This window comes from Nyctibius grandis, chromosome 4 (assembly GCF_013368605.1).
Source record: "Nyctibius grandis isolate bNycGra1 chromosome 4, bNycGra1.pri, whole genome shotgun sequence".
Classification (NCBI taxonomy): domain Eukaryota; kingdom Metazoa; phylum Chordata; class Aves; order Nyctibiiformes; family Nyctibiidae; genus Nyctibius; species Nyctibius grandis.
Genome location: NC_090661.1, coordinates 93,830,062 through 93,857,554, shown reverse-complemented (window position 1 = coordinate 93,857,554; position 27,493 = coordinate 93,830,062). Strand labels below are relative to the sequence as shown.

Sequence of the window (27,493 nt, the reverse complement as noted above, 5' to 3'; positions counted from 1 at the left end):
GGCTTGCCTATTGTTACCCTGCATAGTATCAACCCAGTATTCAGTTGTTTCCACCAGCTTGCTCGAGTTACCCATTTTCCTATTGTGCTTGATAACAAACTCAATGCTAGACTCAACCAAGAGGAAAATTCCTAAGACAGCTGAAATTACTCAAGTTATTCAGCTGCATTTAGGCTCTATTACGCTGAGCAGTGTACAAGAAAAAGTCTGCTCTACTAATCTACTTCCACTTTAATGAGATTATTTGATAAAATTCATGATCAGTCTTAGATGGATTTAGTATGACACTTCTTAATAAGCACAGTAATTGAGCTTCATGGCCTATGAACTGCTTATCTCTTCCAAAATTCAAACTAACCACTATCAAGCTGATGCCCTACCACTGGCAATCCTCGTGAGTTAGCTCAGAGCGCACCCTGCTCTTACCACAGGCAAGTCCTGTATTTGATGGTCAGAGATTACAGACACCTCAAGTGTGTCCTTACATGCACTGGATCAAATGGCATGAAATCAGTAACCTTAGGTATGAATCTGTGGCTAAGTTCTTTAGTTCCTTCTCTGGACTTTGAACTCACTTGTTTCACCTGTGAGTAATTCAGGAATGCTTTGCTCTGTAGCCACCCTAAATGCATACTCAGAGCTCTGCACGCAGAGGACAAATTCCAAATTCTTCAGGGTTCTCAAGTATAAAGTCTATTCACATGCTAAAAATTTTGGGAATGCTGGGGTTACTTTGGCTTCAAGGGTTTGTTTCATGTTTTGTACTCTGCCCTCTCTTCACTGAGAGAAGTCCACCATGTAGCTAAGTGACTCCCTAGAACTGTAGAAAGCTTTGTTATGTCAGGTACAACATCCTCCTGCCTTAAGACTTAGTGCAGACAGTGACTTCCTACATGGTTATCATTCCTTGAGGAAGTTACTCCATACCAACTTTAATATTCTTCTCTTACCCTGCCTTGTACGGCAAGTATATGCACTCCTCAGCTCAGGAGACTTGCAATCAGTTCATGCTCTCCTTTCCTGCACTTCCTGAAGTTCTCAGTGGGGAGCAAGGGTGCTTGCAGATGAAAACCTATCAGACAGCTTTATTCTTCTGCTTTGTTGAAAGTGCCCTACAGAGTAAATGCAGTATAGAAGTTCACTGTTTCTCACTGTACTATATAAAGTTACATAAGGTACTGTTTAAGGTTATTTTATTTATATATATATACACACTATTGCAACACCAACTGATTTTTACAACTGCTTTGCTATCTAAGAAATATATGGTTCATGGTAAAACCTTAAGTTTTCCAGAATAACACATCAAATTATTCAATACTCCTTTGCCAAAAGCCTAGGACAGTAGGAGGAGATTCATATTTCGACTGGTGACTGTCACTTGGCTCAAGTATCTTCTGATACATTTTTTTCAGTGCAATAACCAGAATACTATAAATTTGGACAAGCACAGATTTGGAGTGCTTTTCTGCTGGCATTGGCAATGTGCAAAAAAGGGGGAAAAGAGAAGAATAGCATGAAAGAACTGCTGTGTCTCGTACTTCTGAAATACACAGCTCCAATAAGACCAAATAGTATTTACTCCACCTCAGTGGAATCCTCTAAAGACAGACAATATAAAACAAAAACTTAATGTATACAAGTTACAGCAATAAACCAAATCATTTTAATTGAAGCCATTAAAAAAAACATGTAAGGCAATATAAATGATAAAATTATACTTAAGAAGGAATAGCTAGCACTTTCTGAAAAGCTTTAAAACAGCAACAGACACTTTACAAAAGATTTGAGGGAAGAGAATAAAATTTCCAAACTACAGGTACTGTATAAAGGTAACATTAACAATTATCTTATAAAATACAGCAACAGAGACAAAATGGATACTCAAGCTCCTTTGAAACTAAGCCTTCTAGGGTCTTGGTTAAAATGTATGTTTAAAAACTATTTTAAACAAGGACTAAATAATTAATATTTTAAATTTACAGGTCCCTGGAATAAACATAGCACTATACACATCTTCCAAACAAGCAGTAAGTAGAATTTCGTTTAACCATGCGTGGTGTCATCTTCTACAAAGTCTTTGGCCATTTCTGCTGTGATCACATCAATATGACTAACCTGGTGGAACAAAAAAAAAGTATAGTTATTACAGTATCTCCTGCAGAGTAAGACAGACTTATTTTTGAAGTCAGCAACAGGCCTATAATCAATTTCTGATTTCCTTTAAAGAACATGACAAGGGACATCTGTAGATATTTTAATTCTTTTTCGGGAAGGAGAGAACTTTTACACAAGACTGCAATATAACTAGAAATCCACCACTGAAATAAGACCGGTTCACTTTGAACTCTTGTTAAGTGTCAAATTCACAACTTGGTAAGGCTCGCAGTAAACACCATAACTAAAACATTATTTACCTTGTTTCTGAATTTTACACCATAGAACTTGTCAGCTGACTCAAGCAGTTCAGGCCTAAAAGTTGTTGTAATAAACTGAGCATGTTCAGCTAGTTCCATAATCATATCTAAAAAAGAACATAAAAATTCTTTATTAATGTAATCTTTTCAATAAAGCAGGACAGGTCTTAATATGGGACAGGCAAAAAGTTTGCTATTCCTTATTCAAAAGGAGGTTTTGGTTAATATAACAAAAAACCCCACAAATCACGAAAAGATCCATACCAGGTTTTTAAGTATTATCATTAATTCCAGTATCAACTCTGACAAATCCAGCCACTCAGCAAAATCAGTGGGGGATTAAACTTCTATGACGAAAAACACAGCAAGAACTTTTCCAACAACTCAGTGAGCTAAAAGTTCATTTTTAAAATCAAACTACACTTCCAAACAGGACTATTTCCACCACACTGAAGTGTAGTCAGGAGACCCTTTAGACGCAGTAGACAACACAAAGCTTCTACCTAAAAACAAGATCATGAAAGCTTCAGAAAGTTAAATTCTAACATACACGTTGGGATATTCAAAAATGTGCCTTTATGATTAAAAGCTTTTGTCTTAAACATCAGGGCTGAGAAGACAGACTATCACCTTCAACCACAATGAAGATGAATAAAGGTAGACAGTTACCTGAAACAGCTTTTCTGTGCTGAGCATCCAAGGCTTGGTCAATTTCATCAAACAAGTAAAATGGAGCTGGATCACATTTCTGGATAGCAAATATCAGGGCTAGGGCCACTAAGGATTTCTGTCCACCTGAAAGTTGCTGCATTTCTCTCATTTCACCCTGCTTCCCTGTGAATGATACCTAAGAAAACAATGCAACAGCAAGATTATTTCAAAATATTAAACCACAACATCACTTGCTGTTACAGTAAATAAACAGGACCAATTAAACGTTGCCTTTATAGCTAAAAGGCAATCTAATGAATACTGAAACATAAATATTTTTCTTTACCCTTATGCCAACTCCAGTGAACTGGTCTACAGACGGAACACTGCTCTGAGATCCAGACCCCCTTTCACTCTCAGTGCTGCCTTCACCTTCATCTTGGGACTGATTGCCCTCCACATCTCCTTTCTTCATCACTAACGTGGCCTTCCCACCAGGGACTAACTTCTGGAATACTTCACTGAAATTTTTTGACACCTGAAGAAGAAACGGTCAATACAAAAGCTCATTTTTACATAGTGAAATCAAATGCAGGCAACAGCTGCTTCTACATGATCACACTAAGTATCTGCTTCAAAGCAGAGAACCACATTAATTCTTAAGCAGAAGTCAGACACATACGCTATACAGTGCCTGGTTTAAAAACATCTAAGCCAACTGTTCTTGTAATATGAGAATTTTCATACATTTTTTCAAGAAAATGGTAGAATTAAAACATAAAACAGCAGCAAAAGCAAGTATTACTTATTTCAGTAAACTTCAGAGATTTCAGTTAAGCAAATGACCTTTTAAGAGAAGACTTCACACACTTTGTAGTTAAGATCCTTTGTTAACATTAGGAATTACTTATCACTAAATCTGGAGAATGGATTTGGTGCAGTTTTTTACCAGACAGTCCCCAGAAAGGACTATAGATAGTACAAAGAGATTCACCAGAAAGGAAGTATTTAAGAGATTTAAAGCAAAGCTGGAGTTGTAATACAACCAAGACAGGCTAGCATTTTAAATGAGTGCTCATTTCTTTTTCAGTATTCAAAAAAAACCACACCAAACAAATCTCAAGTTACATGATACTGCCTTCTATTATTCTATAACACATATACTTAACATCAGCTTCTTCCCATATAGCTGCTACATAATGGGACAATTTGATTTCAGCACAATTGCTGCTATTTTGTTACCTGTTTGAAAGTCAGCTGAATAGCTTCATATTTCCTGAGCTCAAGGACATTCATCAGTTCCATGATGGATTTGTAGCCCCTGTCCAGTTCTTCTTGTCTTTTTATCAATTTTTCCTTCTGCTCTGAGAAATTTACAAACTGATCTAAAGCTTTTTTATTAACGTGACTGTATTTCTTCAGTTCCGTATTGCACTGCTCCAGTTTGCGGAATAACTGTAAAAGGAAAATATTAACATGTCAAAGTGACTAGCAATTCTAGCCACATTTGACACTCAAGACGTATGTGACACCATTATTTCAGGTCATGAAACCAAGCACACTTATTACCTGTTTTAAACTTAAAGTCTGATACTTTTCAAAAGCCTCCTGTGGAAGTGAACCCAACTCTCGGATTTTCTTCATGCATTCCTCTTTCTTCTTGAGGAGCATGCCTTGCCTGTTAGTCATTTTTTCAAGTTCTTTTGTATCGTGGTTAATGGCATCCATATGCTCCTTTTCCATGTTCTTCCAGCGTTCCATGCTCTTTTGAAGCTCTTTAATTCCTGCTTCTGTTTTGTCAATAGAATTATCCAGATCTGAAATATTGGGCGACAGCACAAAACCCAAAGTGGTAAATCTTACATGCCTGTATAAAATCAGCAATTATCCAGTCAAGTATTTATGAAACAAAAAGATAATCTAAAGAAAAAGATATATTAAGGAGTAGAAAGTTAATTTTAAGACAAAAAAGCCGAAAATACCTCTCTCTTCTTCCTGAAGAGTATATGGATTAAAAAACCTAACAAACATGCTAAGGTCATACTGTTAAAGTCTAGGAAGAGAAGCAAAAGAAGTTTGAGCCATACAGATGCTATTTCCTATTTGACAGCAACTTAGTTTTAGATAGGTTAGACAAAATTCAAGAACTACACAAGACCATGCTTGTATGAAGGTTGCTTCAGAAGTACTATGCTCTGAAGCCTGAAGTCTGTTACTACGAACACATACTTATTGGTATTACAGCATGCCATTGTGGACACTTTATGTATGACATGCACAAAATCTTGTTTCACTTATCTTCTGGAGTAAGTTCAAAAAAATCTGTTACACACTATGTAATTACTACAGCATATTTAAAATTAATGAGTACTTCTCATATTATGGTCTATTTCTAAACCAAAATACGGTATGTGTGAACTTTCAAAACCCTGGAGAATTTTCTTTCAAAAAAAATGATGCTACCAACCATCTGACCGTGCCAGTGTATCTTTCACTCGTTTGTTGATAGCCTCAAGTTCTGATGTTGTGGCAGTAAGAACTGTGCCACCTTCTGTTTCTCGGAGCTCATTCAGTTCCTGTGGGACAAAGTAAATGGCATCAAGCTTCAGTATGGAGGGGAACAAAAGTATAAGCCAGACAAACAAGTTATCTTTTGCTACTCTACATATAACTGTATTAAATATTTTAGTTTAAATATTTTTAGTAAATTTTTAGACAATAGTTAAATTTTCAAACAAATCTGTCATTATGATGGTCTTATTTATACATAGGCTGTGCACTTAGAGTAGGATTTCTGTCAAAAATTCACATGCCTAAAAGACTGTGCTGAAATTTAAGTGAAACACTTAACTCAGCTTGTATATAGGAAAGCAAAACCCATCACAGATAATGTAGGGTAATGAATGAGTATTTATCAAATGATTAATACGTTAAATCCCTGGAAATCAACAAAAAACAGATTGCAAAAGTACATTTAAGAGAAAATCCTTACTTGTTCCACTTGGTCTAAGCGTTTTCTCAGATTCTCATTGAGATATGTTTCAACTCTTGTGATAATGCCTTCTAGTTTAATCCTCTCATTCAAAAGCTGTCTGTTTTCCTGAAAAAATAAAAAAAGTGTATTAATTGCCTTAACTGACTCCTAAACAACTACTTTTTCCTTGTTAAAAAAATTAAGACAAACAAAAAAACCCCACTCTTCACACCATTCTGTGTATTAAAATATCGCACAATTCTTTGGACTGTTTCTCTAATTTTAACAGGTAGAAAGAACCAAATGGTAAGTATTTTTGTAGCTGTCTAGTGTGAAAGTCAAACATACAAATCAGTAAGTTTCTTAAACTGTATTAGCATCTGAATCCAGTTCCTAAATCCAGAAGAGCTTTAGAGAATATACTTAACAAGTAGTATTTCTTCAACAACATGGGTGTCAGACAAAACCTTAGTTTTTGTCTCATCTACCACGTGCTTAAAGGCATTATTTTATTTTCCCCGCACTGTGCATCATTCCTTTCAGATGATATGTATTTCTATTTATTGTTGCAAAGTCCAAGAGCAGGAAGGAGCAAGGAAACAGTGATGATTCCAACACAAATAGCCATAATTCTCACACAATATAGCTAGTAAAATTCACCCAGCATTTGGGAAAAACAAGCATATACACTCTGCAGATGACAAAACTCCAAGCATGCCTACCTACTACTGATGAAACACTACTTTAATTACACTATATTCATAAGTGACTTTTCATACAAAAGGACAAAAATAAGTTACTGGGAAGAAAAGTGCCACATTTAAGGGCAACACATTTTCATTTCCTTACTTGCTGTAGTTGTCGAATTTCATCATTAAGAGCATCCACGCGTTTCTGATCTTCAAGACTGAGCTGAGACAACAAATCAGTCCCCAGTTCTGCTTTTAATGATTCTCTAGTTGACTCCATAGCATGTAAACTCGCTTCCAAGCTCTGCAAACTGCGTTGCTATGGAACAGATATTAGACAGAATCATTCCTCAAAGCAACCTGTAGATTTATACTCATTTCACCTTTCTCTTGACATAAACATTTTTGTGACATATCTCTAGTCATGTCTCCATATTTTATATTATGATGTTAACCAGAAAGGAATGCAAGTTTATCAGTAATATTAATTAAACAATTCAGATAAAATCAGTAACAGCTTTCAATATCCCCATACTATACCTTTGGCATAAATGTCTTTTCAGACTGCTGCCTTTTCTCCTTCAGCATTTTCATCTCTGACAAGATACTGTCTCGAGAGGCTTTGAACTTTCTCTGCTGTGTCTCAATTTGCTGCATTTGGTTCATTAGCTGGTCAATCTCATTATTAATCCATACTGTGGGCTAAGGAAAACTCTGTCCTTGTTTTAAAAGGCATTTTATACCTACTAGTACCTTCATTTTTTATTCCATTTGGCATATTCAGCTGCCATCAAAATAAAAGACAAACAAAAAACTTCACAAAACCAAAATATTCAGTTGTACAGGAAAAATCAAGAACCATCAAAAAAGTAACTTGAGCACCCTTATCACCAAGAACAAACGAGGAAAGCTTCATTTAGCTGTTAATTTTACAACATGGCACTCAGAAGAACACAGGGATACATTTGAACTTGTAAGGAAAACTCAGATATTACGAAGTATAGAAGAGCAGATGCCTACATTTAAAAAGAAATATTAGAACAATAGAGTTATCCCGTACTCAATTCTGAGGCAAAAAGTGTAATTTGTTCACGCTAATTTTGATATAATGGCTTAAGCCATGGTGCAGAGCTTGCATAAGATTGTTTTAATTTATGTTGAATTGCTAACATCATGTTACACCTGCTACAATGTATATTTTAACGTGACATCACTTAAATGCCCTAAGAATTAAGTAATTCCCCTAAGCAGAGGTTACAGTAACACACTTCACTACATACTTAAATCATTTTACTTTCAAAACAACTGAGGTCTGGTTTGTGTTAAGTTCTAAAGTTATTGTCAGAGTGCAATAACAGCTCTCATTACAGTCACTGATCTACCACAGCTGAAGGGCATGCCACAGAGCACCCTACCTACATCCCCTATAGACCCCTCCTCAAAAAGAAATATAGACCTAAGACTTTGACTTAAATGACAGCAAGAAAGATTTCTCAGTTCCAAAATATTAGCCCTGGTTAAAAGTTAAGTTGTAATGAAACCAAAGGGCCTAACAGGTAATTGGGGAATTTAACCACAAGCAGCAGGAATTCAAGCTCCCATTCCTAGTTACAAAAAGCAGGCTACCTGTACAATGCACACTGGGATTAGGGTTAAAATTAGTTTCTGCACAAATCCTTTTAAAACCATATGCCTACATATCTGTAGTTTAAACTTTAAAGATCAAAGGAAGGCAAAAATGCCACACTTTATATATACTTAATTATAGACACACAAATAGGGTCCTGCACATCGCTTACAGGTAACAATAAGGGTGAAAGACATTCATTATTGCTGGTACATGTAAAGCCAGTTGGCAAATTCAGTCTATTTAAGTCACATTTAACAGACCATTTCGACACTCTTCCACAGACTTAACAAGATACAGGGGCGCACTTTTAAAAGTTTTACTAATCCGCTGTGGATCTAAGCATAGGCTTCAGTGTTCTGCTTATTTGACGCCCCAAAAATGTCTCTAATGCACTGCTGCAGGTCAAAAAACAAAGGAGTTCAGTTCAAAGGACAGAATGACCTGGATAATGGAGAAGAAAGTTGTATAAACCTCCCTTGCCCCTGAATTCTAGATACTGGATCTCAAAAGGACATTGTACCATTAAAGGGCTTAGAGAAAAAGGTGACAGTTACTTGAATTTTTGTACAAAGAGACTGCAAAGATCAAGACTGTCAAGCAACTCAAGAGCTTAATTATAATATAATGCTCTCCATCTTCTCCCCACAGCATAAGTGGACTATGTAATACACCAATTCAGGACACAAGTACTAAAAATATAGCATGAGTCAGAAAAAGCAGTGAAGATTAACACAGGTAACAAGAGTATCTGGTTATAGCAGTTACTACAACAAACTCTAGAAGGAATAGAAAGCCTCATAATTTAAGGTTTAACCTCATCTCTAAGCTTTAAAGATGAAGAAAAAATTTTACCAGGGACAGATTACTAAAGCTCCTTTTTCCTGAAGCCTGCAGTGCCAGCCACTCTCTGAAGCAAACTATTGCACAAGGTGTGCTTCAATTACTATTTTTCAGTCAGCTTTCCCCAGTACGGAAGTTTTACAAAAAAATTAACAGCAGTAGTATAGAAATTATTTCTTAACTAGATGCATTAATCTAAAAATGATTTTTAAAAAAGCATGCAATTCAGGCACATAAACTGGATATGTCTTAAAATCTGTAATTTTCACTGGTTGTACACCAATTTACACATTCAGGGGTTTGTTTCTGTTTTACCACTGGTTTCTTTGTACTAGAATCCCTACAGTAACATATAGAACCAGGCTGCACAAGCAACAGTCAAAACAAATGTCACAGATAATATGTAACATGAATAAAAAAGTTAGTCTCCTGTTTGTCATCTATTACTGTAACCGCAAAACAAAAGCTTTGTCATCACGCCACCTTTCCCCAAGAACAACAAAAGGATATTTTCAATGTTTCTGCGTAAGTTTTCATTGAGTTTTGCTTCAAGTTCACCCAGTTCTTCTTCTGCCTTTCTAACATCTTTTTGCAATTCAAGCCGAGACTTCCTTGTGTCGTAATAACCTCCAGTCAATGCACCACGATGGCTGACTTGATCACCTAAGAGCATAACAGAATGAGACTCTAAACTGCACGCTATATGCACTCCATAATGTTCAGAGCAGTTTCTACAATATCACTTCACAGATTAACTAGAACATTTCAGTTAACCCATAGAAGCGCTGCATCAGTATCAGGAATCACCTATGGATGTTTATAGTAATTAGGGAAATGTTTATTTCTGTATTCAATTTAAAGTGCATTTCATTTCCTCAAGACCAACTGACTGCTGTGATCTCCTTTAAGCAGCAGCTTATTTTTTTGTTGTTGTTTTTAATTAACTTCTGAAACCATGCAGCTTGAAGGAAAAAAATACTTATGTTAAGGGAAAAATGCATACATCTAGTACTACCAGTTCAAAAAAAGAGATCTCAGATCTTCTGTGAGAGAGAAAACAAAAGAGGCTGAGTAATTAGCAGCATCTGTGGCTTGCAGAGTATGCTGTTACTCAAAAATTAATCATTTCCTCCTCAGACATCCTTAGGAGTTTCTTTAGATTGACTTTAAGAGACAGAAAGACAACAATAAGCCTGCAGGGAATCTGTCCTCCAAGAACAAGCAATTAACAAGAGATATAGGTTATTTTGGAGAACATAACATGTAAATGTATCTGGTACACAGGGGAATTCACCTTGCACTTATCAGTAATTAAGGCTGTACATTCACACCCTAAACACTGGTTTAAGTTTGTGGAAAACACCATAAATATTCCAGGAAAACAAATGCCTATTAAACTGGACGAAACAAATTGAATTAAAACAAGCCTAATCTGCTTTACTATTCCCAGGATGGAAATACATCGCTACTAACTCTTAGATTATAGGAAAAATTAACAGCTTGTGAAGAAATTCTGTATTTTTAAGCTCTGTACTTAACCAAGTGCAACCTTGTACACCTCAGTGAAGTATACTATTATTTAAAATAATCTTATTTTGACAACACTAACAGATCATGTTTAATGAGCCTCACATTCCAGGGATCCCATTTTTACAATAAATAATTTATAACATTGCAATATTTACCTTCCAGAGTAATACAATCCATAGTGAAAGCTCTGGCCAGCTGAGTAGACACTTCCATGCTACGACAAATTAGAGTCTTCCCAAAAACATGTTTGAAAGCTTTGTCAAATCTTGGATTATATCTCAGTTTACTGATCATAGGAATAGCATCCTGAAGTGACAGTGATTTTAAGGAGAAGAATATGTTGATACAAATATGGCACATACACTGCAACTAATTAATACACAGAATTCAAGAGCGCCCTGGAAAAAAGAAACTACCATCAAGAGTAAAAATAAATTACACTCTAGCCTTGTAACAAGAATTTCTAAACGTTTCGCGTATTTCAAATTCACTGAATATTAACATTGGCTTCACAGCCAATAAAATTCTAGAACGAAGACTTCAGGAGCTGTGCGTATCCTTATTTACATACTGGATGTCAAACCCTGAACTCAAAGCACGATATTGTGAATGATAACTCTGGAAATAAACAGCTGTCAGTTGGTAGAAGGATGACACACTGACTGAACACCCCCAAGAAAACACACAAACACTCTATGGAAATCAAGCACAAGATTTCACAATTTTAGCTTTTAACAGCTAGACTTGAGCCTTAAGTCAACTAAGAGTCTGTCAGGAATCTCATCCAAGTATTAAATTGCTACTGAAACAAATTGAGTAAGTATCATAAATTGGCAGTAAAATTTTTTCCTTCAAAAAATTATTCCTTTCTGTAGAGAACAGGACACAAACATTAACACAGTTTTACTAGTAAAACCCTCCCAAAATAAGCATACTAGAAGTCTGATTGTTTCCTATTTATTTTGTTTATCTGAGGAAAAAACAAATAAATCTATTCTTAAAGAATTTATTCTACCATTATTATTGTAGGAAGCAGTTAGCATTTACACAAAAAATGTGTCACTAAAATTTCAAATAAGAGCAGATACTTTCTTTTCTTTTTAGTGTCACCTATTTACTTGTAAGGTGAAGTTAAACTTTAAAGAGCAAATACCTGGCAGGACAGTAAGTATTTTCCTGTAACAAGAGTATTTTATATTGAGAAGAGTACATTAGCAGTAGTATTTAATTGCAGACATTCAACAGCAAAGCAAGTGGTGGGCAATAAGCAATATATACAAACAATTCAAAATATGAGGCTTTATAATTATGAAGTACAAGAAAGTTCAAAAGGAACTCTAACTCACGTTAGTCTCAGGATAAGCAGTATCTCTAACATCCAGCTTGTTCAGAGGGAGGAAAGTAACTTCTCCAGGAAGGTTCATTTTATTAAATTCCATTAGGATCTTTGTACTGACCTCATCAGAATCCACAATGTGATAAAACAACCTAGTTAACAGGCCCAACAAATAAGCAAAACTTTACTGTGCTAAAAGCACTAATATATTTGTATGGGAACAGTAAGTATGCAGGTACCATTAAATAACATATGAATATAAAGCTACATTGCATTTTCTCTTCAAGTCTGTGCCTTAGAATAAGCAAGTGGATACACTCTATTCACTTTCATTAAAATGGGATTAGCCAAGAATTTTACATTCCAGCCTCCAGTCACAAGAGCAGCTCAACAGGCACAGTGTCACTTTGTACACGGCCTTTTTGGTTGAATTGCAAACCTCTGTCCTTCATACCATTTCAATATCCAATATTCATCCCTCTTTGCATGGATTTACGTAGTTTGCATCTTATGCCTCTGTACACAATCAACAGAAACAGAGATCACATCTATCTCCCTGTGCATGACTGGGACTAGCATCAGAGGGATTGAAATAAGTGATCTTTCTTTTGAAAGTTGAACTACAGAGTTTCCTTGTTACTGCTTTTTCCAAACTATGGGGCACAACAGGATTCAGAGAGAACTGTGAAGTAATTTGAAGAGACACCCTTATTCACACAGACACAGATGTTTCAGATGAGGGACTGCATTGCAAATTGCGGTAGCATCAACATTTCTATGTGATAGTTTGCAAGATGATGTCACCTCTGTCCTCTTTCCTGCCCTTATGCCATCTACATTTCATCAGAACAAGAATTGGTATGACTACTCATGAATTGGAACAGGCGACTGATCACACAAAAATACAATTTAAATTAATTTCAAGTGTCGGATGCTGCAGGAAGTGGCAGATCACCCAACACGCACTTCCTTCTTCTAGAACACACATTACACACAGACTCATTAACACTCAACATCTTTTCAGATAGCTTTTCAACAGCAGACTCTGACAGTTTAGAGACCATCCTCACCCATGAAATTTTCTAGGGTAAGTGAAATAATTCTTATTGATTGTTAACACTGAAACATCAGAATTTCTTACTGTAGAATTCTCCACACCGGAAGATGCTGTCCACTTTATTCAACATAACTCAGCCTCACCACCAACCCTTCTGGTAAATGTCAGGAGTGTGGGTTTGGGGCCTTTTTTGGGGGTCTTTGTGTGGTTTTGTTTTAGGTTTTTTTTACACAAGATCAAGAGCAGCTAGGATTAACTTTTTAAACATGCATAATTCTTCTCAGTTCCTTCTTGAAGGAGTAGTTTGATCATGCTATGCAGAAGGCACTTTGACAAAAAAAAAAAAGGACGAGAGCTCAAGTTCAAAAGAATAAAACTTTCAGTAGCAATTGGCACCAACAACTAAATTGTAACACTGAAGCTGCTTTAACTTAAGTAACACTAAAGAGCATGTTATTACCTGTTCCCTGCAGTAACTTCAACACAGGTGTAGAAAGCTGGTTCGCATTCAAAGTTATTCATCACAATGCCATGATAGCCATTGAGAACATGCTGGTTTATGCCTTTTCGACGGAAATGCTCCAAAACTTTGTTTATGCTGTCTATACCATTCAAAATGGCCTGTTAAAATATAACTCATTATTGTACTGCAATTAAAAGTTGTAGAAGTAATACACATTTTACTTCTAACTTTGTGAAAGTTGTAAACTTTTTTGCCAAGTTCCTGCTAACTAACCTAAAGCTCTAACAGAAGGTATCTAAATATTTGAGTCGGCCACTTTTCAGGGTCTTTTTTTTGAAGCAAAAAGATATCAGAAGAAATTTTAGAAATATTCCGTTTCTACGTGGTCTCCTTACCTCTCCTCAATTACTCTGAGCTTAAAAAACTAATTTCCAATTAGTTCTAGAGCTATAAATATTTGAAAAATTCAACTTACAAATATAATTTGTCCATCTATCTTAATTATGACAGTAAGACCATAACCAAAAGAAATAAGTGTCATATCTTTCAGATATGATTAGACTTGTCCTTTGAGAATGAGAACAAAAGCCTCCACATGGAATTCTCAAATACCTTTCCTGTTGCTGCTCTGAGAAGCTGCTGCTTCTTTTCCAAATCCTCCCGCTTTGCAGCAAGAGCTTGTTGTTCTGCATTCTCTTCTCTCCACAGATAACTATGGAACAAAAATTAAAATTAAATTATTTTAAGTGTGAACGAAGTCTGAAGATTTTTTGATTAATATTATTATTCTCAAAGACTGCTAATCTGACGGAAAGGCGAAGTGCAGGAGTTCATACGTGGCTATATTTAAAAAAAACATACCTACATGCCATTTTAACAACTACACAGTTGGGGTCCTTCACATTAAGTGAGATTCAGACAAATTTCAATTAATTACTAACTTTCTTTCGCTCTGTAGTTCATCTTTTTTATTTTTCACTTCATAGTATTTTCTGTCCAGTTCTTCAACACGAGCCTTCACTTCATTAAGATCCTGGTCCAGTTTCTAACACAAAGAACAGAACGATATGAAACCACAGATCTCTGTGTTCAAAAAAACCTTTCCTTTATTCAATACTAAGTTACTACTTAAAATTCAGAAACAATTCCTACAAACATTTTAATGAATTTGCAATAAAAGCATTAAGAACAAGTACATCTTTGTAAGGGAGCGGATAGAAGGTCAAGTTATCAAGTAGGCTCCAAGGCAGGCACTGAGTTGAACTGTGTATCTGGGTATTACAGTGAAATGGCTCATTGTAAGTCACAGTAAGAAACTGAATCAAAACAGTAACTATCATACATATAACTATGTGTAATCATGCTCCGAAATAACATTCGTGGTAAGAACATACATACTAGTCTTCCACACCACGCTGTACTGCTATTAGTCAAAAATCTTAGCCTGCTCTTCAGCAGTACTAGTACTTCACCACGGCTGCTGTTAACAGCATGCTATTTAAGCCAATGCACAGACAACCTCCCCTTGCTCATTTAACACTTGCCATTTTCAAAGCAGCTCAGGGCTAGTACCCAGATAATGTTTTCATAGTTACCTGTGTACAGGAGAACTAGCTGTGTTCTCAAAACATAGCCAAGTTTTTCCAACCTAACTCTGCAAGCTCTCCATCATGTTCACCGAAGACACCTCCCCTTTGAACAACAAAAAGCTATACAATTCTTAGCCTAAGCATAAATTGACCTTCCTTAAGAAGAAAAAGAAAACCAAGACATGCTTATAAAAGGAATCAAAGGCCACCCCAAATTTATCCTCTTCAATTCCACAGAATTCCTATTGAGCAGTACAATATAACTGCAGTCAGTGGTAAATGCCATTTTTTTTCATTCACCAACTCAGAGAATCATTACTTTGCTAACATGGGCCCCATCCAAACAGTATTTTAGCAGAACACCATTGTCTTTGTACAACTACACTCCCAGATTCTGTCAGACTGATCCTTGATTTCAGTACATATATTACACAAAGACCAAGAACACTGTATATCTGCACATGCAGGATAGCAGCATTGGTGCTGGATGTTCTCCCACCATAAGTACAGGGGTTTTCACTCCTGTAGCTCCTAGCAGGAGTGACATTTTTGGATTGTACTGCTGTATTTGCAGTGTAAGAGCTGTTTCTGAACAGAGATTGAAATCTAAAAGTTATGCAGATAATACTGAGACAGACTAATCTTCTCACATGGATAGAGACAGAACTTCTAACCAGCTACAATCATGGTGCAAAGGTGCAGTGCTTGCAGCACAGTTTAAAAGATCCTCTGTGCAGGGAAAATAAGAGTGAAAACAACCAACGTAGACCTCTATAAAAACATAACAAATTGTTATCTATATGAAATAGCCATGTTCAACACAGACAAGAGAAAGGCAGATCTAAGTCTCTTCCTGAGAACTCAGGCCAAACACTTTGGAGAAAGTACCAGAATGAAAGTCAACATAGAGTGGAGTTAGATGCAGTGCTAAACAGAGTTTAGAGTTTATCTGCAGATGTTTTCAATAATACATTTTTAAAAGACCGTACCCAACCAGAAAGTCTCATCTTCCTTATAAATAGGCACTAAAATAAATTGTCCACGACTAGATTGAGTGTGTAACCCTTCTCTCAAAAATACTGAGAATAAGCTGAAAACTTACACTGTACTGTTCCAAATTTTTCTCCTTGTTTGCCTCTGTATCCTCTAAATCCTTGTGTATAGCTGCAATCTGACGCTTCTTGTCATTGATGGCCTGATCTAAAGACTTCAGTTCTTTCTTTATCCACTTATCCCTTTCTTCTTTGGAAGTAAACTGGCTTCCTCGACCTTGTTTTGCATAAAGATCTGTTCTTTCCTGTGTAGCCTGTGCAAGTCTATTTTGAGAAGGGAAAGACATGCTGTATTATTAAGAAACCTTGAATTTATTAATAGCAAGCATTAAGAAATACGATAAGAACTTTCAAGAAGTGTCAAACCAGGCTCTAAAATTTAAGCACCAAATCAGTAACAAAAAGAAAAGGATCATGTTATAAACCATAAAATCTCCCAGAAGACTTTACAAAACAAGAAGTCAACAATAGCCCACAAAAGCAGTTAAGCTTAAAAATTAATTTCACTAAATACTGTTTTCCCCGAACAATAAAGGAGGCTTTATCCAGACCATCTGTAAGTACATATAGCTACCCATTCTCAAGTAACAAGCACAACTGAGTTAATTGCACATATGGATAGTATTGACAGTATCTTTTTTTTTTTTTAAATGCATTGACTTCCTGTTGTAGAATGTCACAGACCTAGCAATTCCCCTCTCTTCTTTTTCTTTCACACTGTTGAATTTTGGCTCCGTTTCTGCTAATTCTTTCTGCTTCTCCTCAATTTTCTCAAGAAGCTTTTGCCTCTCTTTTAGCAGCCTTTTCTGAAAGTCAAACAAAGCAGTATTTAAAGTTAGATAATATCAGGAACTGTATTATTAAATTATTCTTTAGAAGTGTGTTTTTATCTAATTGTAAGATTGCACGATGCCATTGCTTATCTGATACTACGCTGTTTCAACACTTAACAGAAGTGAATTCAGTTCCAATCAGGATAGCAAAAAGGGATGAAATGAAGCATTCTCAACAGGCTAAACTATGCAAGCAATGAAGGTCTGTATGGGCCAAACAACCAAGTTCGAATTAGTGGTACAAACTAAAACCCTCCTTTCCCAATACTTGCAGCAATTAAGATCAAGAGAATTATAGGTGCTTGATTTTGCGACATGCAAGATGATAAATAAAGGATCATAACACAGGAGTCTATGTTTACATCCCCTAGAAGCACACTAAAGACATCACAAAAAACTAAGGTATCTACCTTCAAAACCTTCGAAAATAATGAAAGGCCACAGTCTAAAACTAAAACTTCGATGTACAAGTACACTACCTTGTGCCAACAACATTTTAAGACTTTACTGCTGTCACATACCCTTTGTTCACTGTTGCCAGCTAATTCATCCTGCAGGTCTTTAGCCTTCAGCTCTAATTTAGTCCTCTGTTTAATCTGCTCCTGTCTTTCAGCACTAAGTTGTTCTTTCTCTTCTTTCATTGCCGAAATCTTTGTCTTCAGTTCTCGAACTTGCCGTTCTATTTCCTATGGAAATTTAAGTATGTAGTATCTTAAACACTGCATACACATTTCAGTATCTATTAAAACTCACAAGATCGTTATTATGTAGATCAAGATACACTAAAAGTGTGGAAAACTTCTCCCATTTCCAAACAGGACGAAATCATCGAATAGAATTTAACACAGTTTTAGAAACCACCCCCCACCCAAAAAAAAAAAAAACCAAACACCACTCTGGAAAGCCCTTGTAAGAAGTATTTTTACCTCCATTTTATCTCTAGCATCTTGCTGTGCATCTCTCAGCTGCCTGGATTTCTCTCCACTTGTCTCTCGTTTGGCAGAAAGCTGTACAGAAACATCACCAATAGCTTAAGTAGCAAGATTGTGTTTTAGTAGCAGTTCCAGAAAGAAAATAATTTGTTCAATTAGTGAAGAACATGACAGGATTTTATAAAGGAACGCAAGGAGACATTGGCAAAAAGCAAATCAAAAGCTCACATTATATTTTGTATCAGCCAAGATATTTTACCTCATCAAGCTTAGCTCGGGTTTCATTAAGCTCCTGATTATAAATGGTGTATTCTAATGCCCTCCTCATTTTGTCCCACTTCTGGTACTGAGCCAGCTCTTCTTTCTCCTCTTCTAGGGTATGCAGTCGCTCTTCAATGTATTTCAACAACTCATTGATCTTCTCTCGCTTGCCCTCTTTAGAAAAGATTACAAGATTGAAGTTCAGTTAAACACTGTAATACATTCCCACACTTTTAAAGCTGCTGAATCTCCTCCAGTGATGAACTATTTGTCAACAGTTATGTAATCTGAAAAGGAGAATCCATGTCCAGAAGTTCCCCCAAAAAACATCCTGATAGCAGAACTGTTGATACTAGTTATGTAAGGCAACATAAGCACGTACTCTTTTGGCTCACACACTTAAAATAATTACAGACTATACTACATAAATGTTAGTGTTTGCATAGCAGTAGGTATCCTGATTTTTGGATCATTGCCAGCTGACATCAGTCACGGGTTTTGAACAGTACAAATATCCCTATTAGCCTAGCTAAACAGTTTTATTACTACAAGCACATGTGCAATCACTTATTAAACCTTTTGAGATATTTAAAATTCAAGGAGGAACTATGAGATGCTCTGTATCGTTTAACATACCACAAATAAAAAATCTATCTAGCAATTAGCTTAACTCTAAAAGTTTATGGCTTTTTCAGTAAACGGAATTACTGTGGCAGAAAACATTCATTTCTTAAACTGTTACCTGTTTCTTTCATTAGCGAAATACTCTCTTCTTTACGTTCATCGTACACTCTGGTACCAGCTACTTCTCTGAGTAACTTCAGTCTTTGAGAGTCAGGAGCTGTGGCCATCTGGTTGATCTGAAAATTCAAGATCTATGATTTCAATAGCCTGCTCTGGATGTACAGCTAACCACAACAGATCAAAGATTGCACTTTTTTTGCTGTGCCTGCATGCCTGAGGTTTTGGCAGGAAGACTCAGATACCTAGTATACACCATACTGCTTTCCTTTTGAGACAATTACTTTAGGATGGCAAGTATTCTGCTTGCAATTAATTTTGTTGGTTTTCAAATGCTACCAGTTTTTGCTAAAACTGAAGATACTAGTATTACATAAACTGAAGAAATCATTACCCACTCCAAATTATGTTTAGAGAAACTCAAGCTTGGGCTTTTAAGTCCTGGTGCTAAACCAAACACTTTAAACACCTCCATAAAACCACACCAAAATGTAGGGGCTATAAATCTTAGAATAATTCAGGTCATGAAACACTCATTAATCGAATATTAAATCACTCATACAATTAAACCCGACATAAAACTCACTTTCCTTCAACATTTCAGTGGTTGTATCCTTTTATAAGAATGTAACTGTTTCTAGTTTGTATTAAAACCAGTACCCTGTATTTTGGCTCTAAGAGTCATGTGCACCAATCCCCACTACAACACACAAGTGATTTTCCAGGTGAATTTGTTTCTTCCAAATACACACATTCAGCTGTATAGGAAAATTTATCCTGATAAACATCTGAAAGACTCTACTGCTGGGTCAGCATTTCTGCCATCAAGTGGCTCCTCAAGTCTCCTGCATTCCCCTTTTAAGTACTGCTTTCAGTAATCTTTTGGAGCTGATGGTTATCAGTGTCTCCATGGTGTCCCCCTCCCACCCCGTAAGCCACTACAAGTAATCTTCCTTTCTTTGTCTCCAGATCTGGGTGGCCTTTGAAAGCTCCGGTAAGCGCGCTTGGGTCTTGAAGACCAGTTAATACAGGCCACGCTGTGAGCCCTTTCCCTGCTGTGTGTTCACTTTTGGTGCTTCCACATGTTTCCATTCATCCTCCACTGACAGTATTTTTAGCCTTTTAAAATTCTCTACAATTACTTTACTGCCTCATCTTAAGGCACAGAAATCTATTAATTTACACTGAAATAGTCATAGGAATTAAGTTTGCTTTGTATTTAAGCATATAGAAAAGCATGTGATTGCAAAGATTACTATGAGAAAAAAACTTTTCTAAATATCAACATTACAGACATTAAAACATTTTTCTTAAAACTGACAAAAAAGTAATATTTGCAAAAGAAGCATCTACAAGAACTATTTCAAACTAAAATGGATTTAGGTTTTGGTTTTTTTTCTGCAATAACTGAACTAAGTCTGGCATCCAGGAAACACGATACTCGATAGTTATTTCTTCCACTGCGTGAAAAAGAATCTTACCTTTCCTTGTTTGACAATATAGTAGGGATTACTGCGAGAAAATCCAGCACTTTCAAGAAGATTCATTACATCATTTTTCCTGAAATATTATTGTAAATCTATTAAAAACACTTACAGTAAAAGTGACAGCTGTAAAAGTTCAGTGAAGTATCACAACTATAGATCACATACTACAATCACTGTGTGCAATGCACGCTCTGTTTGAAGAAGCTTTATTTGAGAATAGCTAATTCTAAAATGAAATGAGAGAATAAAAATGGAAAATATCTAAAATACTATAGCGTTGGAAAAAGATTAAGAAAGAAGCATCTTGAAGCAAAGAGGAAACAAACACAGGTAAAGATATCACAAGGAAGGACATGAAACAACCTCAAGTCTAGTAACTCCTTTATTTAAAAAAAGCCCTGAAAGAAGTTAACATCACACTAATGAATGGATTAAACTGTAAATTCAGAGTCTGCTGTCTGTTACACAAGGACTGACATCCTTGCTGTCAAACTACTGGTACTCAATATTACACAACTAAATTAGTACTGCTCATGGAACTCATGAGAATTAATTTATTTCAGGCTATAGAGATACAAGTGTTCGGTGTGACTAGAGAATTTTACAGAAATACTACTAGTGTCATTCAGCTAAGGAAAAGAAGTACCTACGTCACCATTTTCTTGTCTAAGAAATACTGGTCCTTCTTGGCTCCAATGACTCTGCGAAGTGAGACTTCCTCTTTATCAATCTTAAGAAAACAAAATCCAGTGAATTTAACTGCTTCCAGTAGGTATGTATAACTAATCCAGAATGTTTATTGCACTTTTTACCAGAACTGACTCAAAAGCAGTTACCATACTGAAGACTTCTATAATACTGAAATATTGCAGTCTGAAGTGATCATCCACTTATGAAGCAGTGTATTCAACTTACCGGTAACCTGTTGTCTGAATTGTCGAAAATTATTTCCACAAATGCTGAAATAACACGAGGACCTGTACCTTCCTAAGAAAGGAGATATTTTGGTTAGATAATTACCACCTTAGAAGGATTTTGAGCTCATTCATCTCCCCTCTTTCCTGACAATCCCACTTCCCCTTTCCTTCCAAAGATTTGAGAGTCAAGAGCATCTATGTAAGATTCAGGACATATATTTTTACTTCTGAAAATCTTGGATATACATTCACTTACGTGCATTATCAGCACAATGTATTACTTAGTAATAAATTCCCTTTTGCCAAAGGGAAACAAAAAATGTTTAAGGATGCTTCCAAAATAATCGGCTCAAAATATCCACAGCCCAGCAATTTACCATTTTTGTAGTAACATTCAAACACACTAGCTTATTCTTTAGTCTTGTTATTATATCCCTTCACTTACATGCAACAAAGCCAGTCTCTGCTCTGGGCGAAGATGACTAAACTCATCACTGAGGACAAACTGAATCGCTGTAATAAAATAGTAAAGAAACAGAAGATTTATTCTTTCCTTTAGGGAGATATGCAGCAGTTTCTTTAACTCAAAACATACTGTTTTACTGTTGTATAGTACAGTCATTCCGCTGCTAATATCTTACAATGTTTCTTCATTAAAAACCTTAATCTGCTGGATCTTTATCACTTAGCCTGCTGTACACTGGAATTTCTCTGAAGAAGTCTCATTGTCACCACCTTACTAGTTCACTGCATAAGCATTAATAACGCCGCACAAGTAGGGATTCATGAGCTTTCCTCTACAAATGTATAGCACACAGGCTAGGGTAAAAATATCGCTAAAATACTTAACACTTGGCAATTTATAAAGACTACCATCACAACGGCCACTAACACTTTGACTAGCATCTTTGCTCCTCCACTGATGCTCCCACCCCACAAAATCCCCCTCATAACCATAAGTTAAAAGGTTGTATAAGCTGTGCCATACTGCTATGGAATCAGCTTAGAATTTAGCCACTAAGAATGACTAAAGTAACTGCAAATATCACAATCAGTTTTCAAGGTGGGTGACTTTTAGAATCGGTTTCCTCCTGTAAATACTTTTTTTGCCATTTAAAAATCTTAGAAGGTCTTTAGTAAGAGAAGTCAAGTACTGGGGAAAAACCTGGAAGGTAAGTATTAAACAAATGCACTGAGATCTGCCTTTCATCATTGTCAAGTAATGATCAATCTGCCACTCCTTGTTGAGGAGGAACATTTGATAAACCAACTTCTGGCAAAAAAAAACCCAAACAAAGCAAGCTGGTATCATCAGCATCCCCATGCTATTATATTAAGAAATCCATGCTTACCATAAAAAAAGTTGCTTTTTCCAGATCCATTTCTTCCCACTGAAAATTAAAATACAAAGTATAACCTCAAGATGACATGAGTTAACATTGCAATGTACATTAAATTTTGCGTATAAATATGCAAGAGCAGAGCCCAAATATAACACAGCCAAACGAAATCTCAAGGGAACAAGGCAAACTTCGTAGGTGAATCACTTATTGTCTGAGAACAAGAGACTGGTCCTTTCCACACTCACACATATTACAATGACTTATGAACTCAAACACTATTCCACAACGAGAATAACAGCTAAACCGATCTCATCCTTTTCTTTTTAATACTGATCTGGTGGGACAAAAACAGTAGACCTAAATCCAATCCTTCTGGTCCCAGCATCAATTTTTTATATTTAACCAAAGGAAATCACTTGCCTGTACGTTCAGGTTGACTGTATGAACTTCAGGTAGAGTATGAACTTCTTAATACTGCACTTGCTAATTCAGCAATGTTTTATTTTAAAAAGACTGGAAGTAGTACTATTTCTATTTAAAAAACAAAGGTATAAGAACACCGCACTACGCTAACATATAGTAATCTCAGTGATCATTCTGACGTGCTTCAGCAAGGCTCAGTGTCTTATCTTTAAGATCAGCACCTACTGTGTTAATTTCAAAACTGCTTGCTTTCCAGCAGCAATGAGCATCCCAGGCTTTTCATCCCTTCCTCCCTACATGCCCTCCCCCAAAATTACTTGGCATTCCTATGAGGTCTTTAAAAGGGCAAAAAATAGCAAAGCCAGATTTTTTTCCTTTTAAAAACATTAATACCTGGATTAAGTTTTAGCTCCCGATGAAGTAATATTACGTAACAGGACATGCTATTCAAGTCATCTGCATGTTTTTTCCAGTCTCGGAGTAAATCCTGGCTACTAAGTTTTTATGTCCAAAAATGACTGTTTTCTGTTGGGTCAGTAGTCTCAAAAGTTGCTGCACAATCACTAAAATCAATGAAAATTAAAAGGCTAGACCCAGGAGTCCAATGGCAAAAACAGGAAGAGGTGTGACAATGGTGGACAACAGCAAGCTTTAGATTAGGTGTTATTTATGAAACTACACTCTGAAACTTGTATTATACTTTTTGACAGTCCACAATACAGAAATTCATTCCCCCAAAGCTGGAGGAAAAACTGCTCTGCAGCAGTTTATAGTAGCTAATGTGCTTACTTATCAAAAATGATCACACTTGCATACCAGAAAAAAAAAGAAAAATCTCTGCTGCTGTTCCTGCAAGGACAGCCTTTAAAGGGGGTCTGGCTCATACCGAGATCTGCACTTATGAAGAGTTTACAGACCTTACTCAGCTTCTGAGGACTTGGACATACTATTGTCACAGTAAAACTGAATGCTAGCGATACTTTGCTGTAAGTGGAATATGCCTTGTGACATGTTACAGACAACTGTAAAGAAATTCCCGAAACAGAAAATATAGTCATCAAATGCAGGCAGAATAGTAAAAACTATAAAGGACTTCAATGTGAACATCATCTGAAATAACACTGCAACTCCAGTTAAGTGTTAAAAGACAAGTATCAGAACTTACCTATGACATTGTGTTTTGAGCTGAATGGGTCCACAATGGTTTGGTCCCTGTAGCTTCGAAAGCCCTGAATGATTACCTAATGAGAAAAGTGAGTTATTTTAACAAAGTTCTCTCTGTTCTTGAGCAGTTTTTGAACTATAAGATTTTACAGAGTATTTACATAAATTATAATATACTTGATTTCCCCCACCTTCCTGCACACACTTTAACCTTCCAGCTCAAGATCAAAAACTTACATCATAAAACTTGGCCCTTGCCTAAGCATCACTTTAGGGGCAGATTTTCCTCCCAACATCACGAGAGACGCTGTTACTTACCTAGGCCAAAGCACAGTGAACAAGAGAGCTCTGAGAGTCTTTTTGTAACAGACTACACAAAAAGATGTATTTGCACAGAACACTGTGGCTCTTCCCAGAATGGGTGATGGATGCTTAGCGTGTGAATGTCGATGTTATCTTGAACTGCATAGTCTGTCTCCTGCATTGTAGCATTTAAATAGGGTAGTAGAATAACAATAAAGGTGCCTTAGGCTTTTTGTCCCTTGCCTCCTTGATCGCAGAGTCCATGCCTTCTTTTCCGCTCCACGCAAAACTTAAAAGGCATTAACTAACTTTTAGTCAGGAATCACAGTCTCATTCTCTTCCCAGGCACTACGTCCTCCTTGTCAAATCCTCTTTGCAAAATTATTTCATTACTGGAATCTGAAGCTAACAATATGGGTAGGCAGAAAATGACTAATCAAGCCATCAAACATCAGATCTAAGCAACAGCAGCTATTTTGGAAAAGGAATAGTCTACCACTCCTTCCAATACTTTGCCTATCTAAGCCCTTCCTGAATTACAACTGTCTATGCTCCCTCTCCTCGGCAAGACAGATACAGTTCTCATTAAGTACCCACACTGTATTCAGATCTAAATCCACAGCAATGATATTGGAAGTAATTAAGGATTTCAGAATGTAATGGACCAAACTATAGAAAGCAAGTTCAAGACAACGTATTAACTGAAGACTACCCCAGTCACTGTGGTTGCGAACACAGACCCCCACCTCCCCTAAAAAAACAGGCTGCCTCATCTGCCAGGTGGACTTTCACAGTAATAGCAAGCTCTGCCTCAGTCCCAGTGACTTTCAAAGGAAAAACAGGAACAGCAAATCTTACTCAGGCCTTGCCACCAACTCTAGGCCACAGCAACTACGTTCACTCATGCTGATTTTGAAAAATAAAAATTTTTTAAAAAAAAGAACGCCCAAAACATTTGGCAAACAATGCTGTTTCCCAATTCACCAAATTTCAAGAAAAAAATTAAAAGAATGGGCAAAAAATTCGGTCTCTAATACTTTTACAGTTTACCTATAATATTCTGAAAATACACAGATTGGAATAATTAATCTACTTTATTCTCATATGAACCTGAAAGCCTCTACAAAAAGGCAAAACCAATCATTATTTCTTGGATATTACTAAGGAAGCACAAGTTTTAACAACCAGATGAAACTCATTTCCCCTGTTCTGACTTAATTTGGACTTCTTACTCTGATTCTATGTATCTTCACTACCGTTTACTTTTGTACAATTCAAATCTGGATAATAATAATTCTTATTCAAAGACTTTAAAGTGTGTCACATCTGCAATGATAAAGTGATTTACTAAAACACGATCAAAAGGCATTTGAAACACTCCCTAGTCAGTCAAACAGTTGATGTAAATCTGATTTCTATGTGGAACATGCACTTTCAAACCTGATATTCTTCTTAATAAAGATACCCGTAGGGGTATCTAATTTTGAGTCCACTGAGAAATGAGATTCCTAGTAGGCTTTGTATGAACATGCACAGGCAGCGGTATGAAAGCAGACATAAAAATTCAACCATACCGTGTAATACAATACACAATACGACTGCAGGGATATACTGCAGAAAGAACACTAATGATCTCCTCATTCTTAAATACTGTCTGGAAAAGGTCCGTACAAGGCCCTTCGTTTTAACTGAACGTTAGCTGTAGATTGCTTGTCAAGAATTAAGTATAATAGGTTAAACGGTCCATGCCCGGGGGCCTAAGGCATCACCCCAATACAAACAGTAACTTGTTTCTCCCGGGGGAAGGGGCAGACAGAACCAGTTTGAATTGAAACCCCAAATATAGTCACATTTCCCCACTGAAACCACATGCAGATTTTTTAATAAAAAAGTAAAAAAGAAGAGAACCCCCAACTTTTAACAGCTAAAAGATGTCGCCTGATATCTGAGGAGAGCCCCTTGTTTGTGTAAGAGCCTTGCGTGTGTACGAGGCCCCCGGCCGTCGCCTGGAGGGCCGGGACACCAAGGCTGCCCCGTCCACAGGGTCCCCACAGAGCCCGCGAACAAGTCTCGGGTCCAAGAGGGCCTCCCCCAACGCCACTTCACACCTGCAATGAATGAAACCAGCCGCGGGAACCGGGGAAAGGAATGGCACTCGCCCGCCTACCCGGCGGACTTGCTCCGTGGCTGGGCCCGGGACGCCTCCCCCCCCCCCAGCAAGGGCCGCGGTCTCCTCCCCCGGGACGGCGGCGAACCAAGCAGAGGCCTTCGGACCCGCCACTAGCCAGCGGGCCTCTGGTTGCGGGCCGGAACCTGTCTCTGCCTCTCGCCCGGAGATTGAAGACCCCCCCAGCGCCGGGGCAGGGCAGGGCAGGCCTGGCCAAACCGACCCAGCCAGGCCCAGGCCGCACCGCACAAGGCGTGGGTCCCGCCAGCGTACCTGCTTGATGTACATGTCTGCGAAGGATGGGGGAGGCGCCCGCCTCGGTGCCTCCTGCCGTCGCTCAGCCCGCCCTCACCGTCTCTTCCCGGCACGAGTGCTCGCCGTGACCCCCGAGCCTCCTCCGCCGCCGCCTGCTCCCGCCCCTTCAGCACCCCCAGACTCCCCCGCACAGCGCCCCGCTCACCCCTCACGCAAACAAAATGGCGGAGGAGCCTCCCCCAACCCGAGCCGGCGCGAACCATTCAGCACACGGTGGAGGGGGAGGTGAGGAGCAGAGAACGCGCCCCTGCTCCGCCGAAGAAGGGACACCGCAAGGGACAGTAGGGAGTCCCCTTTATTTCATCTTCTAAAGTGCCTTACTGGCCTTTTTGAAGGTGCTCTGCTGCGGAGAAGGAGTGTGACACTGTCTCTCCTCCCA

General features: G+C 37.4%; 1 protein-coding gene across 1 annotated transcript; it reads right to left on the bottom strand.

Moving 5' to 3' along the window:
* Positions 1-1,189: 1,189 nt before the first annotated feature.
* SMC3 (structural maintenance of chromosomes 3) lies at positions 1,190-27,208 on the bottom strand. Its single transcript, XM_068398870.1, has 29 exons — positions 27,073-27,208; positions 24,331-24,406; positions 22,752-22,790; positions 21,845-21,912; positions 21,398-21,469; positions 21,133-21,212; positions 20,477-20,555; positions 18,997-19,114; positions 18,253-18,428; positions 17,988-18,068; positions 17,583-17,747; positions 16,913-17,034; positions 16,279-16,492; positions 14,529-14,632; positions 14,200-14,299; positions 13,585-13,745; positions 12,078-12,219; positions 10,887-11,037; positions 9,712-9,864; positions 7,272-7,423; positions 6,892-7,050; positions 6,061-6,168; positions 5,536-5,644; positions 4,638-4,885; positions 4,311-4,523; positions 3,415-3,606; positions 3,087-3,264; positions 2,418-2,524; positions 1,190-2,118 (listed from the first exon to the last, which is right to left on the bottom strand). The coding sequence occupies exons 1-29, from the start codon at positions 27,085-27,087 to the stop codon at positions 2,047-2,049; spliced, it is 3,654 nt and encodes a 1,217-aa protein (XP_068254971.1). The 5' UTR covers positions 27,088-27,208; the 3' UTR covers positions 1,190-2,046.
* Positions 27,209-27,493: the final 285 nt, after the last annotated feature.

Excerpts from the sequence above, each read along its gene's own strand:
- SMC3 (XM_068398870.1), bottom strand. Across the intron at positions 21,913-22,751 it reads AAAAAGCAACTTTTTTTATG|CGATTCAGTTTGTCCTCAGT; the intron begins GTAAGCATGGAT and ends ATTTTATTACAG. Across the intron at positions 18,069-18,252 it reads CCCGAGCTAAGCTTGATGAG|CTTTCTGCCAAACGAGAGAC; the intron begins GTAAAATATCTT and ends GTTTCTGTACAG.